The 18,283-nt window shown below is 38.9% G+C and overlaps 2 protein-coding genes and 1 pseudogene across 2 annotated transcripts in view; 1 reads left to right on the plus strand and 2 right to left on the minus strand.

Moving 5' to 3' along the window:
• The window catches only part of F2RL2 (coagulation factor II thrombin receptor like 2), a 6,807-nt gene extending 6,253 nt beyond the window's left edge, over positions 1 to 554 (minus strand). The window contains exon 1 of the mRNA XM_045566429.1: positions 287 to 554. Within this exon, the coding sequence (XP_045422385.1) occupies positions 287 to 350 (64 nt within the window). The 5' untranslated portion in view covers positions 351 to 554. The remainder of the gene's footprint in view (positions 1 to 286) is intronic.
• IQGAP2 (IQ motif containing GTPase activating protein 2) overlaps positions 1 to 18,283 on the plus strand; it is a 271,207-nt gene that overhangs the window by 194,255 nt on the left and 58,669 nt on the right. Inside the window, exons 14-17 of the mRNA XM_045566428.1 lie at positions 4,989 to 5,079; positions 9,350 to 9,517; positions 14,070 to 14,212; positions 17,995 to 18,165. Of these exons, the coding sequence (XP_045422384.1) occupies positions 4,989 to 5,079; positions 9,350 to 9,517; positions 14,070 to 14,212; positions 17,995 to 18,165 (573 nt within the window). The remainder of the gene's footprint in view (positions 1 to 4,988; positions 5,080 to 9,349; positions 9,518 to 14,069; positions 14,213 to 17,994; positions 18,166 to 18,283) is intronic.
• On the minus strand, positions 3,102 to 3,726 carry LOC123648565 (annotated as a pseudogene).

An 18,283-nucleotide genomic window follows, 5' to 3' on the forward strand; every position in this document is an offset into this window, starting at 1 on the left:
GTCTCACAAAGAAAATTGCTTCTTGATTTAATTGTAGATGTCTAAAATCTTGAATAGGCCACCAATTTTTAAACGTCAGTAGAGAACACAGTCTTTGACAAGATTTGAATAGAGTAAACAAACTATAGATACTCACTTCTGTGGTTCTACCTTTTAATAACTAAAATTAAACTCTGCCTTTGGGGTTTGCAGTTTGTGTGAGATGTAAAGAAAATTAGGTTCAGTTGAGTCTTAATTTGTAACACAAACCAGCGTCCCCATCCTACCCCCCCAAAAAAGAACTCACCGCTTTGACAAGAAGAGGGCTCCAGAAGCAGTAGTCCAGCAGCTGCAAAGATGAGGTCTTTCATTTTGATGACCCGAATCCTGTTTCCCAAATGTTATCAAATGTGTAAAATCATGGAGCACAGATTCACCCCAATTCCATGTGTTAGCAGCAAATGAGAGCCTTGCCCTGTTGGTAGAAGTATGCCCTCCTGTGCTGTGCAGGCAGGAAACATGCCCCAGTCCTCTGCAGGGAAAGGATGTGACCCGCTCGATGTTTCAGTGTGCATGACTCAGGCCAAGCCTCTGAGCATGTTACGTTACCTCTGAGAAAGTTATTTAACTCTTACCCACCCCTAGCAATCTGTTTTGCACAGATGCCGTGATTCTCACCCTGTAAATTTATGTGCCTTTGCAGAATGGCAGAAAGTATACTGCCTTTTACAGAGCTAAGCCAAAAATAGATGCCGAGTAGCAGTAATTAATGGCTTTGAATCTGTCCCATATCTCATTTTTAACTCATTTTTAAAATACAGTTCTAAAGTGTAATTTCTACTTAATAATTGAACTGTTAGAAATTATCCTTTCCTTTATCCTCCCAGCTATTTCAAATCTTAATTCTTAAACATATTACATAATTATAAATTAAGGAAAGCAAACATTTTTTAATAAGTTAAAATTGTTTGAGTGCTTGATTACTCACATGGGTCTGATTTTGTCATCAGTGAGTGCCTGACCAGAACTTGGTTTTGGGGGCTGATTTGAGAGGGTTGGGATTTCTTTTTTCTTTTTCTTTTTTTTTTTTTTTTTGCCATAGCTTAATGTGTTTTGAGCCATTCAGTAACTATAGAGTCAGATACCTGGCAAAATCTCCCAAAGAACGCTGTTTGATTAAACTGAAATCATAGTGTAATATTGAAATGTAAAGGTCTCCCTTTATTCCATGAGTGTGGTGAGTAGGTCTGAATAAGATTTTTTAAAATTGTGATAAAATATACATAACATAAAATTTCCCATCTTAACCATTATTAAGTGTTCAGTAGTGTTAAGTACATTCACATAGTGCAACATATAAGCTTTTATGAACTATATTCTGGAGTATATGATTTAATATATAGTAAAAAAAAAAACTTCATTGTAACAGATTTTTTCTGTAATTAACAAAACCTAAGATTAAACTAGAACAACCCAACGTCTTGCTGCCTATGAAACGCAGTGAATTTCACAACACTCACAGGCTGAGGGATAAACTAGGAAGGAATTAATCTGCCAGAACTTTTCACATCCTTGATTAAATATCATCAGACCAAGAGTTTCACAATCAAAGGTCAGTGTTTACTACTTCAACTACATACTACATGGTTACGCAAATGAAGATAGAATGCTATTATATTGTATAAATAATAACAAAACCCCACAGAATATTGAAGGTATTTTTCGTTTAATTAAAACTTTCTATGAGTCATCAAAATGCAGGAATTTATCACTTGATTCGCACATAGCCTAGTTCCTAGTCATTTCATTCATTTGTAGTTCTTACGCTGAACCTGGCTGCTTAGCTGTGGTAGAGATGTGGCCATCCCGTAAATAGAGTATTATTCCCAATCTTCTGGTGAACAGTTGAAATAGGAGACTTTATTTGGGTAGGATTTGATTTTGATTCTCGGTTTTATCTTTAACTTTAGCAGTCTTTTCTTCAGTGTGTCATGGTTTAAACGCCCTGACTTAAATTCATTGATTTGCAAAGTCTCTCTTTAGTTTGGCTTATAAGACAAATACTGTAAGCTTTGAAGTGGGATTGTAACCGCCTCCTCAGTAAAAGTCTGTGTGGTGCATCTTCTACAGTGATTGGTCATGAAGGGAAGCACAAATACCCTTCAAAAAAACAGACAGATATAAATGAACGTTTATGGAGCTTGGTTTTTAGCCTATAACTGAGTGTACTGAGTTCTCTTAGGGCTTGGAAATAGGGAGAAAAGGGTTCCTGCTTCCCTATCTCTCTCTTCTTCTTCTGGTCTTCCCCTTTCCTTCTTGCTTCCTGTTTGAACCTGCCCCATCCATTCTTGAAAGAAATGGAAAACCTTACTGACAGCTGATGGTTCCCACGTGGCCTGCCATGTAGCTAGAGATGATGGTGGAAGCAAGTTCAAGCCTTCCCCAGAGGATGCCTTTGGCCCAGACGTTGCAGGATGAAGTAACAGATACTTTGTCTCATTTTCAGAGCCCTTTCCACGCGCATTGTCTCAGGTTAGCCTCTGAGGGAAGTAGGGTTAGAAGCCCGCCAGAGGAGCTGGGGACTGTTATTTTTCCTTCCTGCCCCCATCCATCCTGAGTCCTAAATGATGGAGTTGCTTCTCCAGGCTCCAGTGTTTCATTCACCACAGTCTTTTTTATTTTTTCTGATAAAAAAAATTGCATTTACTTAGAAGCATTCAGAATGTCAACAAAACAGCTGCAACTTTTTTTTTTTTGCAAGTACAGAGTGGTATTTAGTTAACAGAGTAACAATTATTTCATATAAGTTGCATCAGATATAACTGAAGATGAAAAAACTACCATCCCCATATATAACTAACTTGTGCTGTGCACCAAAAAGAACCTGCTTTAAAATTCCATGTCAATTTACAACCCTCATACTGTAGCGGGCAAGGTTAGTACCTATTGGAAATACCACGAGGACAGGGATTGGGTAATGTGTTAACTCTACACGAAAAGACAATGTACAGTTTAAAAACAAATCTTACACAGTCTTACATTTCAATTTTTTTTCAGGAGTGAGTTGTGTACAGGGGGGTTAAATGCTTTACAGACAAGAAAAAAAAACTGCTAGAACCAACTTACTCATCATCATCATCTTCCTCTTCTCCATCTTCTTCCTCCTCTCCCCCCTCTTCATCTTCCCCTCTTTCTTCTCTTGCTTTTTCTTGCTTTTTTCAGCCTTGACGACTGCCTTTTTTGCTGCATCGGGCTTTCCTGTAGCTTGGTATATAGCAGCATCCTTTTCATACTTTTCCTTCAGCTTTGCAGCCGCCTTTTCAGAAGGCTGCTTGTCACCTGCAGCAGTGTCATTCCACATCTCTCCCAGTTTCTCCGCAACATCACCAATGGATAGGCCACGATGTTCTTTGATTTTTAGGTGATACTCAGAACAGAACAAGAAAAGGGCCAAAGGAGGCCTCTGGAGTGCATTGGGATGCTTGAACTTCTTTTTTGTTTCCGCTTTAGGAGGGATATAGGTTTTCACTTCTCTTTCATAACAGCCTTGTCCGCCTTTGCCTTATCTTCAGACTTTCCTTTCTCCTTGGCAGACATGGTCTTCCACCTGTCTGAGCACTTCTTAGAAAACTCTGAGCAGCTGACTGAAGCATCTGGGTGCTGCTTGTGCCCCTCCCGGCAAATTTGCACAAAGAATGCGTATGATGACATTTTGCCTCTCGGCTTCTCCGGACCTCCTTTGCCCATGTTTCGTTATTTTTCCTCAGCGAGGCACAGAGTCTCCCAGTGCCCGTCGGCTCTCACTTGCCCTGGCGCTGTCTCTGTGGAGCTCAGTGTGCTGCAGTGGCTCCCCGCAGTCTTGATGTAGGATTTACAACACAGCGCTCATTCATTCCTACTTATAGGTAGAATGTTCCCATTTTTTAAATGGAAGGTCACATCTTCCCCGAAAATATTTCTACTGTTAACAGTTGCAATATTGGACAAGTATTTATAAAACACAGTTGCTACCCAGAAGGCCCATTTAATGTATGCCAGCACTGCATTTATAGCAGTATCATCAGAATCAACTCACAGGTAAAACAGTAAAGATAATGCAATATGTTTTCATTGCTGCTCTCACTTCCTTTCTGAAGCTGTGCTTAACTACTTGGTCTTTTCTCTGCCTGCAACTCAACACCTTGCCAAAGGTTAATCCTTTCTTGCCTATTTCTGGATCATGTTTCTACAGCTAATATTGCCCTGATCACATTGTATTATAATTTCCTTGACACATCTGTCTGTCTCTTAACTAGGTTGTTAGCTCCTTGAGGGCAACCACCATGTGTTTATTTTTGTCTCTGTATCTGATAAATCCAAGTTTAAAATATCCGATGGTACTGTGGGGCACCCCTTGGAACATAGTTTGGGAACCAAGGTTATTGAGTGACTGGGGAAGAGAGTATTTGACTAGGGTAGCCAGGAAAGACTTTTTGGAGGAGGTAGCATTTGAGTTGAGGCCTGAATGATAAGAAAAGGCTAGTAGCCATGCAGGTAGGGTAGAGTGTTATGGTCTGGAGGAGGCGGCTGTGAAGTTCTGGCAGGGAATGGGGAAGTGGAGGGTGTGAGGTGAAGCCAGAGGTGTAGTAGGCAGGGACACATCATGAGAGCTCCACAGTCCAGGAGAAAGGAGTTTGTGCAGTGGAAGCTTTTGGGGGAGTCTAAGCAGAAGAATGGTGTAGTGAGATGTTCAATTTGAGGAGATCATCTGGTTCTCAGTAGAGGACAAACTTGGAAGCAGCAAAAGCAAATAGGAGACCGAGCAGCTGTCCGTTGGGAGATGACAGTGGGCTGGGAAGAAGGGAAGAGTGGTCAGATTTGGAGTCTGTTTCTTGTACAGTATAAGGCAATGCTTGGTAGTTGATTATTAGGAATTTGTGGAAATTACACTGAAATGGCTCCTGAAAAGCAGTTATTAATCCTGTTTTCTCATCATTCACTGTTCTTTTGTCCTATGACGTTGTTGACAGGATCCTAAGAGTGTTTCTGAAGTTCTTTGGCTGGATGAGATACAGCAAGCCATCAATGAGGCCAACGAGGACAAGGACAGAGTGATGCAAGGTAAGCATGTGGCGCCTTTTGTTCATGAAACTTGCTTTGCTTGTATTGGGGTATGTGGCTGAAGTCATTTAATTTTTAACTTCTGGAAAGATTTGGACTCTCTTACCAAGTTTTAGTTCTTGGTAAAAATCAGTTGATTGCTCTATTTTCAGTGATTAGATGCTATCTCCAACAAAATTTGACAGTGTTGCCGAACAAAATCCTGAAAGCCAAAAATGCTTTCCAGGCTCTCAAATTTTATGATTGGATCAAATTATTTTTTCTCTTGTTCCTTGGAAAACTAGCCCATTTCTCCTTAATAAATGTCCATTCTCTTCTCCATGCCACTCATTGTTATTGGCCAGGGTTTGCCAGAGAAACAGAATCAATGGGACAGATCTGTCAATCCATAGGTAGGTAGATACACAGATGTACATACATTTACATATAGAGGGAGAGAGTGTGTAGATATTTTAAGGAATTGGCTCACTAAAGAAGATGGCAAGTCCCGAGTTTGTAAGGCAGGATGACAGGGGCCAGGTGTCAGCATTTAGTCACTAAGGTGAGTGAGTGTGGTTACTGTAAGGAGCGGTAATTGGCATAGCCTGACTCATAGAGACCTATGGAGTTGGCTAATTGATCATGGCACTCCTGGAAGTGAAATAGACTGGTAATCTACTCAATTCCTACTAAATCTATACAAGTAGAAGAGTCCTAGGACAAGTGAACAGAATTCTTACTTGAATCATCAAAGCAAAGAGTCACAGTCCCTCAGTCAATTCCCAGACTGAAGCCAGTTTATAAACTCAGAACCCCTCGAATGAAGGGGAGGCCAGTCCCCTTGAGGAAGGACTCTGCCACACCACCAGAAATTTATACTGTTAATCTTCCGAACTCTTCCAAAGGAACCTGTGGCCTTTTACCAGGGTGACTGTGCTTGGCGAAAAGGACATAATCAGACTTTTCAGGGGTTCCTGGGCACTGGCTCTGAACTGAGACCCTAACTATTAGACTGTGGTCCACTACTCAAAATAGGGGCTTGTGGAGCTCAGGTGATCAACGCAGTTTTAGCTTGGGTCCGTCTCACAGTGGGTCCCCAAACCCACCCTGTGGTTACTTCCCCAGTTCCATAGTGCATAATTAGAATAGGCATAATCAGCAACTAGCAGAATCCCCACATTGGTTGAAATGATGAAAATTTTTATTTTATCTTAACCCTCTATTTTTAAGGAGGAATAGTATGAAAATGCACACGACAATCTGAAATAGCTTCTAAATTGGTATACTAATACTCTCCATATTGTGAATACTCTACATAGATTAAGATTCCTAAAAGTATAGTTCATTAACCTGCCAACTCATGGCGTAATTAGAATTTATTCTATTGTATCAGATTAGAGTGCTCTTAAGATGCCTTAGTATTATTCCACAGATGTGCTTTTAACTTTGGAAACATCTGTGAGAAACATTTGGTTTTTATTTCCTTAGCTCGGAAAAATATGTCTATTTCTCAAACCTGAACTTCTATACCCTTAGGAACTTTGAAGTCTTTCCTTTCTAGCATTCTACTCCTTAAGCAAAAAAGTAATAAAGTTGAAGTGTGTAGGTAAGAGATTTAAATATAAAACTGAGGGCAACCATAGTCTAAAGAGACACTTTTAAGAAATTAGATTGTAATATAGACATCCAAATAGCCTAAAATGGTTATGATTTTTCTGTTAAAGATCAAACCGGTTTAGAAGTTATTGTATTCACTGTTCTTACATTTGGCCTGCAAATGTTGATTGTGTTTTTCGCATTGAAGACTCATGGCTCTACTGACTACAAAAGTGAGAGGTTTTCTCAAATGTGTGATTTTGTACTCTATATTTGCCCATCTAAAATCCCATCTTCTCCCTCTGTCCTGTCCCTCAGAAGAGTTGATATACTTTCTTCACTGATACATACCAACAACAAAAATTTTCTAAAGTTAAATCCATCTATATTCTGATATCAGGAATTATCTGGGTTTTTGACAGGAATTTAATCTTATTTTAAAAGCTTTCCTTATCCTTTGCATGAAGACTTGAAGCAGATTCTGGTCACATGCTATAAGCATCAAACATACTCCCAGATTATTTGATAAGAGTAAATGTGTTGGCCCATATATTTTACCACAAGCAAGATTTAAAAGGGCAGAGTAACTGAAGTCTCCTTCATTTTGGCCTAGGGTTCACTTTCACTGGACTATCTTGTTTGCTTGAAGTAGGTTTGCCTCTATTTTTGACTCCTTAGAGCAATGTTTCACAACCTGTTTTTCATTATTGCACCCTAAGGAATCGTTTTAGACTTTTTTTTTGCCTAATCACTCCTTACCATGAAATTTTAATGCCACAGATATAGTGTGTACCTGTTTATGTACCATATGTAGTTCTTTGCCTTATACATAAAAAGATTGTTTTCATTCGCACCCCACAAAAACCAATTTTTGCCCTATTGGAGGTTGTATTGCCTGCACTACAGATGCATGCCTTAAGACAGCCTGCTGGTCTATGACTTAAGATAAAAAGCAAATGTTTTTTGGATCTCTTGGGAGATTTATGGGAGGTTTTTTAATTTGTTCCTTAGCAGAAACATACCTGACTTTCTGGAGATCATTTATTTAACATCTTCAACTATCTGGAACTTAACTACAACCCACAGATTAAGAAAAACAATCCAAGTAAATGTCCCATAGCCTGTACATTGGAGCTGGTCTACTTTACTTACTGGGGACCCCTCAGACATACAATTTGAGCCTGCTGATTCTTAGGCATGACTCTATTATGATATCTTTGGTTGTCTCTCTTCCTGACTCAGAGGACATCAGAAGCTACAAATCACAAAGTGGACAGTGTTTGGCTGCCATAGGCAGGCACACAGATGTCACTAAGAAGTGATAGTTGACAGCAAAGGAAGAGGGAAAAGCTAAAAAGCATAGGAGTCAGAGGCCACTTAGGGTGGAGAAAATAAGCCCGAACACCTCTGTAGTCCTCAAAAGTACCACTCACTATATTATAGGACAGTACAATTTTAATGACAAGAAGGACTCTTCTGGCAGCTCTTAGTAGCCATTAAGTACCTACTGTGTACCAGAGACTGTGGGTAAAATGAAGAGCAAGATAACAACTGTTAAGGCATGTTTTAGAGTTTTATTGAAAATGGTTCTATTAAGAGAGAACTGCTACATAAGGAATTAGCCTCAGTTATCTGGGAATTGGCCTGTGGACCACCTCCTTGCACATCAATACTCAATTATATTAATTTATGGAAGAAATGCGTGCCTTTTCTAGAGTCATCTTTTGAGGAAAATATTTTATTGCATTAGTTAGATGAAGCTATCACATGTAATTCACATGAGAATTCTTCGTCGTTTACTTGTTCCTTCTGCTTCTCTCAGACCACGGACTTCTCAAATGCTAGTACTCCATCTTTCTCCATCCTGGAGAAGAGGAAAGGAGCATGGTTCACCCATTTTCCTCCTCTCTATAAGCACAAGAACGTACTGCTGTACCTTTTGTTCAGCCACCATGGGAGTGTGCTAGAGAAGTTCTCCTTTAGTCTTGATGTGGCCCTCCAGGTTTGCACAGCTTTGGCTCCAGGTTGTGGAAGTCGAGCTGTTTTTCTTGCCTCTTCAGCCCCCCATAGAGCTTGTGCGCACGTGAACATAGTTTGAGCACAGCAATGTCATTTAGCACTTGTAGAGTTTGTGTGTATAAGAAAAAATATCCATCTCTCCCCTCTTTTCATTAAGATCTCTTTCATCAAGGAATTATTTTAACCTGGCTTCTTCCTTTGATTGGTTTTTGTTTGTTTGTTTGTTTTTTTCCCTCCGTTTCTAACTCACTATATTTATGGGTTGTGAAAACAGTAGTTCTGTTGGTTGGGCCACAACATTCTTAGCTGGCACTAAAGGGATAATGAAGAATTCACTAAGTTAACTTTCTTTAGGCAACCAAGAGTTTAATATGGTTTTGTTCATGGGGATAGGCAGATACTTGCAATGGGATAAAATGCTTGTTAGGTCTAACTTGGTTTCAGAGTCAAGTTTTTGGACTCTATTACACATGGGCACTCCAGCTGTGCCCTTCTAGAACATTTGTTAAGGGCAAATCTATCTAAACTGATAGATGAATTGGTTATTGGCTCAGGCATATGTGGTACATAAAAAGGTTTAATACTAATGTGTTCTTAAACGTTTGACTTATATATCTAAATGCCTTTGAAATAAAAGATAACTATTAACAAGAAACATTTTTTTCTTATTACCCAGGTGTTACGCTGATCGTTGATGTTAATCAGTGTTTGGAGGGGAAAAAATCAAGCGATATTTTGTCTATATTGAAGTCTTCTGCTTATAATGCAAATGACATAATCCCTGAATGTGCTGACAGGTACTATGAAGCCCTTGAGAAGGCAAAAGAGCTCAAAACTGGAAGAGGTAAGTTTTTCTGTTACTTAGCGCAAACTGAATATTTTAAATATGATGGTTTCTGTGGTAATATAGTTTCTTAATTTTAAGGCAACTATTGCTTTCAAGTGAACATTTCTGAATTTTTTTTTATCTATGGCAAGGAAATTTTTTTAGATCTTTTCTTTCTTGAATTAGTGATGGATTCAGTGGCAATACATGGGTGGCATCATAGAATTGAGGTAATATGATATTTGAGGAGGCTTTGCCTTATATGTGTTATGTTTGTTGATCCATTCTTCTAGTGATATAAGCAAATTTTTACAGTAATATTTCTCTCACTTAATCCTTTGTGAGGTGAATGATATATGATTGCACAGTATTAAGTAGGAGTAAAGAGGGATTTTGAATATGTGAAATAAAGTACAGTGAACTGTACTTTAGGGATTTTGAATATGTGAACTGTAAAGAGGGATTTTGAATATGTGAAATAAAGTACAGTGAACTGGTCTGCAAGGGATCAGCTGGCAAATAGTTGTGCCCACTCAGTCCAATGGCAGATCATGAAATGTCAGCTCTGGAAAGTATCTTTGAAATCATGCAGCTTAATACTCAGTCTTCAGATCTGGAAACTGACATTGAGATTTCCCCAGAGGGAGAAAATGATAGACAGTTAATTTTAACCCATCATTCCTTTCATAGATTTTTATTAAGCACCTATTATGTCCTAGTATCAAGGATCAAGGTATCTCTCAACTTCTAGACTGGTGTTTATTTGCATTGCATTGTAAGTCATCTATATAATACTATATTCATCTTAAAGAAACTACTGTGATAGTATATAGCCTTAGAGGTGGATCTTCCAAAAAACTTTAGTTCAACTGGCAGTTTGTCTTGTGGTACCCTGTGTACTGACTTTTAAGTCTAACATATTTGCAGCTTGGAGATTATACTATCCAACTCAGCAAATGTTCTGTTAATGAAATGACCACTCTCTCACTTGGCATCTGGTCACCCTTGAGCCCTTCTCTGTTCCATTCTGATCTCTTCATCGGGAATTAGTGTAGTATCTCTGCCTCACCCTTCATTTGGAAAGAATTGCACAACTATGTTAATGCCAGGGTTGAGTTCCTAGATGAGCCATCACAGTTGCAAATCCATCCTGGTCCAAACTTAATTTATCTTCTGTCTCCTAAATTGGCCTAATCTTCTTCCCATGTGCCATGTTTTGGTAACTGGAGTCAAAATAGCCCCAGGAATCCAGTTCAGAAACCTAGGAGATACTTTAGATTCAATCTTCTAGAGGAAAAAAGAAAGCAGCTAGGATTTTGTTAGGAATTGTGTCGAACCTAGATCAATTTGAGGAGTATTGCCATTTTAATAATATTATCTTCTGATTCATATACATGGGGTGCCTTTCCTTTTCATTAAGTCTTTGTAAAATTCTTTCAACACTGCTTTATAGTTTCCAGTGTAAAACGTTTGCATTTCTTTTAATTTATTCCTGAGTATTTTATCATTTTTGTGCTATTGTAAATATTTTTTCTTAATTACATTTTGGGATTGTTTATTGCTACTGGATGGTGTATATTAATTGATTTTTTATTGAAATATAATTCACATGCCATGAAATTCACCCTTTTAAGGTATGCTGTTCAGAGACTGTTAGTATATTCTCATAGTTGTACATCTGATACCTCCGGTTACTTCCAGAGCATTTCCATCACACCAAAACAAACCCCTGTTCCTGTTAGCAGTCATTCCCTGCCACCTACCCTTCAGCCCCAGGCAACCACTACTCTACTTTCTGTCTGTATGGTTTTGCCTATTCTGTTACATTTCATCTAAATGAAATCATACAACATGTAGCCTTTTGCGTCTGTTGACTTTTGCTTAGGATGTTTTCAGAGTTCATCCATGTAGCATGTGTCATTCCTTTTTCTTCATTCCTTTTTGTGACTGATTATATTTTATTGTGTGCGGCTATGCCACATTTTGTTTATCTACTCATCAATTGATGGAATTTGTATTCTCCTTCGTCCCCTACTTTTGGCTACTCTGAATGATACTGCTATAAACCTGTCCAAGTTTTTGGATGGACATATCCTTTTGTACAATTAATTTTTGTATATTGATTTTGTATCCTGTAACCTTGCTGATCTCATTTATTCTAATAGTTTTTAGTAAATTCCTTGTGCTGCCACCTGTTGTTTTTTTCTTTTCTTTTCTTTTCTTTTTTTAATTACAGACAGGATCTCGCTCTGTCACCCGGACTGGTGTACAGTGGCTCAATCACAGATCCCTGTAACCTCAAATTCCTGGGCTCAAGCAATCCCCCTGCCTCAGCCTCCCAAGTAGCTGGGACTAGAAGTGTGTGCCCACCTTGCCCAGCTAAATTTTCTTATGTTTCTGTAGAGACAGGGTCTTGCTATGTTGCCCAGGCTGGTCTCCAACTCCTGGCCTCAAGTAATACTTCCACCTCAGCCTCCCAAAGCACTGGGATTACAGGCGTGAGCCACCGCACCTGGCCTGCCACCTGTTTTTCTAAGTAAAGTTTTGCTGAAATCCAGCCACACTCATTCATTTATGTATGGTCTCTGGCTGCTTTTATTCCACAGTAGTAGAGATGAGTAGTTACTTCAGAGACCTGTAGCCCACAAAGGTGAAAATATTTACTCTCTGGCCCTTTAAAAAAGAAGTTTGCTGACTCCTGTTCTAGAAAGAAGAGAAGCTTTCTGGGCAATTAATGACTTTTACCCGCAGATAGAGCTATGAACATTGTTTTGGGGAGTGCACAGGATGATTTATTCTTCTCTCCCTCACCTCTGTTTCTAGGATATCTGTTCTTTCCCAAACTGAAGTGTCCACTGCTAGGTGAATTACTCAGCCTTTTAACTCAGTTTAGCCCTATATGTAGGTATAATTTTGTCTAGAAGGCATCTAGAAAGTATGCCTCCTTTTAGAATGTTCACTACCTCTTAAGTAACTGGAATCTTCCTCTTCTGTGTTTTCCTTAAAGGCCTGTGATTAGTCTTTTTCCTAAAATTAACACACCAACTACATTTCTTGGAAAAAATATTTGGATTCTGTGCTGGAAAGCAGCTCTGCTCAGCCTCTGATCTCACTATAAATTCAAGCTAGATATCAAAGTGATAGAAATTGTCCTTCCCTATTACCCAGTCACATTGCAACCCAAGTAGAGCCTCCTGATGCCAGCGTGCTTGGCTTTTAACCAGCCTTTTTACTCTTCAGGTCAAGTGACGGAGGGAACATTTTCACCAGTTTTGCTTGCCTTCGTTCCTTCCCGTTGAGAGAGTTGCCTTGAGAAGGATGATTATTCTTCTGAAAGCATTTATGAATCTGACAGCTATTGGTGACTGAAAATATAATAATTACTTGTGAACAGCCTAAGTTGATGTTCTATTTACATTGCATGTTCTAGCATACCAGTGTTTCTAAACAGATGAACACCTTGTCTGCCCATTTGAAAAGAGATAAGTCTCTCGGCCTGGACATTCACAAATAGAACATTTAAAACCAAAAGGAATCAATACGTATTTAAGGGCCTTAATGTTACCTCTGTTTAGTTATTTGAATTCATTTCAATATTCTATGAAGACATTTACTTGATCTTTGATTTACGTATAAAGGCAGTAAGTCTAATGCTTACTTGGTAGCAGCTGACTTGGCTTAGGCTACATTAGAACTTTAAAAACTTTTTTGTTTTTAGCTGTCTGGTCTGGGACAGGAATCGTGACCATTCAACAAAATACAAAGATTTCTAAACATGAAGTGTAGTTCATGCATTCGTGAGAAGGAGATGTACTTCGTGGCCAATTTAAGCCATGCCAGACACAGGTTTTTCTGACACTGCCCCTGACACACATACATAAATCCTGTCAATATTTGCTTTTCCTAGTTTGTGTGGTTGCATAGAGTAAGATGAGTCAGAGGGACCAGGAATTTTCTTTTTCCCTAGTTTAGTTGACCTTTGTGTTGTGCATATGACATTTTGTACTTTGGATAAAGTCGTCTCCAAAGGTGAGTCACTTCTTCTTTGGTGTAATGCAGATCATTGGCCCTTCTTAAATATGAGCCACAGTCCTTGTGGGTCACTCCCTATTGGAGAAATTGCTGGAAGATTTTGTAAGCAAATGGGATTTTGCTTATTGGTCTCCTTTGTTTATGTGGATGTACACCACATGTAGACAACACATGTAGGCAGCACTACATGTAGACAAAGGAGACCATGTGTTCAATGGCAGATGTCTACATGTATTCCTTGTTCCTTTTCCTTCTCTTTGGCTGTTTTTTTACTCTTACCATCCTCATGAAAGATTTGAGATTCAGAACTAGCATTAGACATTTGTCTTTCTTCCTTTTCTTTGGCTTAGCAGAGATCTGCCGTAGAATACATTGAATTTGTTCCATGTTATCAGATCATTTCTAATGGCTTTAACTTAGGGCATCTGAATGTTTGGTAAAAAACATATTTATGAATTATTTTACATATTGAAGAAACTATGCTACTGTTTAAGGATTCACTGTTTCTCTGTAGAATTTAACAAACTTTTTTCTTCAGTGTCTAGTGAAGGTTCGTGGCTCAAACTCACCCTGCAGGAGAAATATGATTACTATTACAACGTTGATTCGAAAGAGAGTTCCTGGGTCCTGCCTGAATCGTACTTCCGTAAGGAATCATGGCTCACGGAAAAAGAAATAGAGGTAGGAGGTTGGTGTTGGATGGAAAACAGTACTGTATAAAGATATGTGGATTGGTTTTCTGTTTTTGAATCATTGAAACGATGAACTAATTGATCTGTTTGAAGGCTGGATATGGAATAAAGTCTTCATGAACTGCAGTGGAATGTGGCTGCATTGTTTCTAACTCTTAGAATTTTTCCCATATTGGCATAACAAAACCAAATAGAGTAGGGAGAAGAAAGCTTTTGCAGTTTATTTGGGATGGTAATTATCCTAAGAAATCAAGCTTCAGGATTTCCTTCACACGGTTAAACTCAATTAGTGACAAGTCCTTGGTTGTCATTATTCAAAATGTATTATTCCTCCCCCGCCCCGTCCGCCACCCTCAGCCTGCAACTTAACCTTTCAAACCAAAATTTTTTTCCTGCAAAATACTGGAGGAGGTATCTCTGCCACAGCTGACCGCAGCCATCTCCAGGGTGGCTTCAGGAACAAAGGACAGAGTTGGGCAAAGAACAGGATAGGTAAACAAATGTTTGCTTCTTCTAAGATGATCTTCTTAGCATAGTTTCATTGCTTAACATAATTTCTGGAATTCTGGATGAACCTATGTCCAAATGTAAGAGCCAGTAACACAACTAAGTATATTTTATACTCGACTTTTGATTAACTGACATAAAAATTAGCCCTATGTCCATATATTGTACTAACCAAGAGTTAAACATGCTATAGTAAATCAGAATTTTTATTTAAGCAGTAAAGATCCTTTTAACTTATCCTTGACACATATTTGAAAGCTTTCTTTTACCACATTTTACTTATCAAAAGCAATTTATCAGCTCGGTGTGGTGGCTCATGCCTGTAATCCTAGCACTCTAGAGGCCAAGGCAGGAGGATTGCTTGAGCTCAGGAGTTCCAAAATCAGCCTGAGCAAGAGTGAGACCCTGCCTCTACAAAAAATAGAAAAATTAGCTTGGCATGGCAGCAGGAGCCTGTAATCCCAGCATTTTGGGAGGCTGAGGTGAGAGGATCAATTGAGCCCGGGAGTTTGAAGTTGTAGTGAGCTATGATGATACCACTGCACTCTAACCAGGGTAACAGAGCCAGATTCTATCATAAATAAAAAAGAAAAGAAAAGAAAAAAAAGATCCCTGCTCCCATTCCTTTTTAACTGAATTATATAAACAGTTTCTATCTGAGCTGCTTGTTAGGAGCAAAGAAACAATGTGTTAGTTAACATATACAGAATAGTTATTGGCTGTTAGAACATGTAATATGTTAAATATAGGAAGAAGAAACCCATTTAGAAGAGTCTGCATTAGCATCTGTTGCTCAAATGCTTTTTCTCATTATATACAAAGCTGGCTTAAGTATTAGGGCACCTACTAATTTCCTCCCATGTGCCTTGTCCATTTTAGTGCTAATTCCTTCCCAAATATTCTGTTTTTATATGCATAGGCTCCAAGGGCTACGTATTTAAAAAAAAAAAACCAAAAGGATAACTTAATAGAAAAGGTATAAGAAAACGTAAGGCCAAAGAGCTCCTTTCAGTTTTGGTTCTAGGTCACTTAATTTCATCCATTTTTTAGTTCTCCCTCCCTGCATAGAGAAATGAGAAGAGCATTTTGACCATATATGGACCTCTCTGATCATGGCTTTGTCAGATCTGAGTATTTATGTTCTTACACAGAAATAAGGAACTAGATGCTTGGTATAGATTTCCTGAAACAAAAGGAGACTTAGCCATAAGCAGGTAGTGAGGCCAGCGTGGCCTTCTTGCTTTGTCTGAGGTTGGTGGAGAGCCGTGAAGAAATGGCAGAGTAAAGTCAGAGGAATATGAAACTTCTGAAATAAGTCATGGTCAAAAGTAATCTTTCTAACTACCTGAAGTATGTGTAGCACTGCAGATAAGGTCTTCTGAAATCAAACACAGCCCAGTACCCCATGCTTGTACAGAGTTTGACTTTCTAATGCACTTTCACATCCTTTTGATCCCTAAATCAGTCTCTAAGTAGAAGTAGAGCAAATGTTCTCATCTTACATTGTTGTAGACGGGGAAACTGAGGCACAAAGTAGGTGAAGCAACTGTACTAATTCTACGATTTGTACAGATTTCATCAATGAACAGAGGTTTATTCCCAGTGCTCCAATTTCTAGTTTTGTATCTTTTCTGCTTTTCACATTGTTTTTGACACGGCCACAAGTGTCTCTGAGTGCCCATTGCTCTCGAATTAATAACACAAGCTGGAGGCTTAAGGAATAGATTTATTCTAACACAGCTACACCGTTTCTTTACAAAGTGAGTAATGCTTCCCAAGGGGGAAATACTCTTGAAGGAATGCTCACCAAGACTGCTTTGGACTTAAGATCAAAAGTTGGACCCAAAAGATAAGAAAATTGCTGGTGGATCCAGGCATTTTAGTATGTTTATAGAGAAAATGCTGACGATAATTGAGTTCTGTTTTGGAAAAAAAATAGAACACACAAATACAGATCTTATAAACTCACTAAAAGTCAAGAACATCAAAAATACCACATGGTTGCAGTATTGTGGACAGAATCACCAATACAGTATTTACTAAAACTTAGAGAAAAAATGTGGCCTGAGTTTGACAATGCTACCAAAAATTCTTGACCACAAGAAGATAGTGAAGAACATTGTTCAATAACTACTTTCAGACATTCAAAGTTCTTATAATTTTTAAGGAAATGACATTATAGCAATGAATTGTTAGTGCTAATTTTTTAAAAGTTGAAATTATGGACCTACTAAAAAATCATACGCCATGATTGAAAAGATGTATCAAACTTTAAAGAAGCAGCATCAAGAGTTGAAATTTGGAATCAAAAATTGCTCATGTGGCATCCAAAGATGACCCAGGTGTAACTTTTTGTTATATTGAGTATCAGTGTGTTAAGATAATTAAACAGTGGCAGGTCTAACACTGTAAAAGAAAAAAAAATTATATTTCTTCTAAACAACCTGAAGTTACTGATTTTATTCAATGAATGCACACATATGTGCCCTCTCTTAAAGGTGGTTATGCATCTTTTATGTGATTTCACTTTTACTGTTTAACCAACTATTGATCCCAATCGCACTGGATAAGAGTCATCAGCTGAAGTGAGTCCAGTCTTTGCTAGCATCTCTCAGTGACCAAAAAAGGAAACTCAGTTCATAGCCCACATAAAACCTTCTTATAACCCCCTTCTCCCTTTGTTCTTATCCCTCTAAATTTCCCACCTGCCCTTGATCGCACTTGTCTTTCCTCTCCCACCGCCTTTCCTTCTGCCCCAAGCATTTTGTTTTGTCCCAGAGCATCATTGTGAGTTCTCCCCCAGCTCGTTGAGGAGTCTGCCTTCTCTGACCTGAGGAATAAAGGTGGGGAAGGGAAGCCTGAGGACCTCACAGGCACTGCTGCCTTTTCCCCGGCAGCCCGAGGGAGTGAGGAGGTAATGCGTGTTTTTACGGTAACCATCCCTATCCCTTTGTTCATTCTGTGGAGCTCGAGCCTCATGCCTGGTCCTTACCAGCATCATCCATACCTCTCCGCCTCCAAATCCTGAGACCGTTCAGCCACGTTCGTGTACCAGCTCAGCACCGAGCTCAGAGGATTCCAAAATCATGTCGCTAGAAAGAAGCTAAGCCACTTCATCCCTTGGCTCTGGTTAAATCTGTTTTTAAACCAAGCCAAAAAGAGATATCCATATCATTTTCTAAAAGATAAACTATCCAGAAGCTATTTTATGTGCTCCTTTCACCTGATGTGTGAAGTATAACCCTAAGAAATATCTCTTGCCAGGATGTTATTAAGGAAGTCACGCTAGGTTACATGCGTGAGAAGATGTGGTCTGCTTCAGAAGATCTGCTGCTTTGCTTTCGAGGCACAAGCTCAGGACACGTCCTTATGGAAGAGTTTGAAGCTAGGAAATCATTTTTGTATGGACAAGAAGAGAATGTGGTCAAAATACAGGTATGTGAATCACCTACCACTGCTTACAGAAAACTGTCATATCCCCTGAAAACGTTTTATTTGATGATAGGACACTCAACTACCAGCATTCTCATAAATCTGACTGCAGAGTTTTACT

The sequence above is a fragment of the Lemur catta genome, chromosome 12 (assembly GCF_020740605.2).
Source record: "Lemur catta isolate mLemCat1 chromosome 12, mLemCat1.pri, whole genome shotgun sequence".
NCBI classification, from domain to species: domain Eukaryota; kingdom Metazoa; phylum Chordata; class Mammalia; order Primates; family Lemuridae; genus Lemur; species Lemur catta.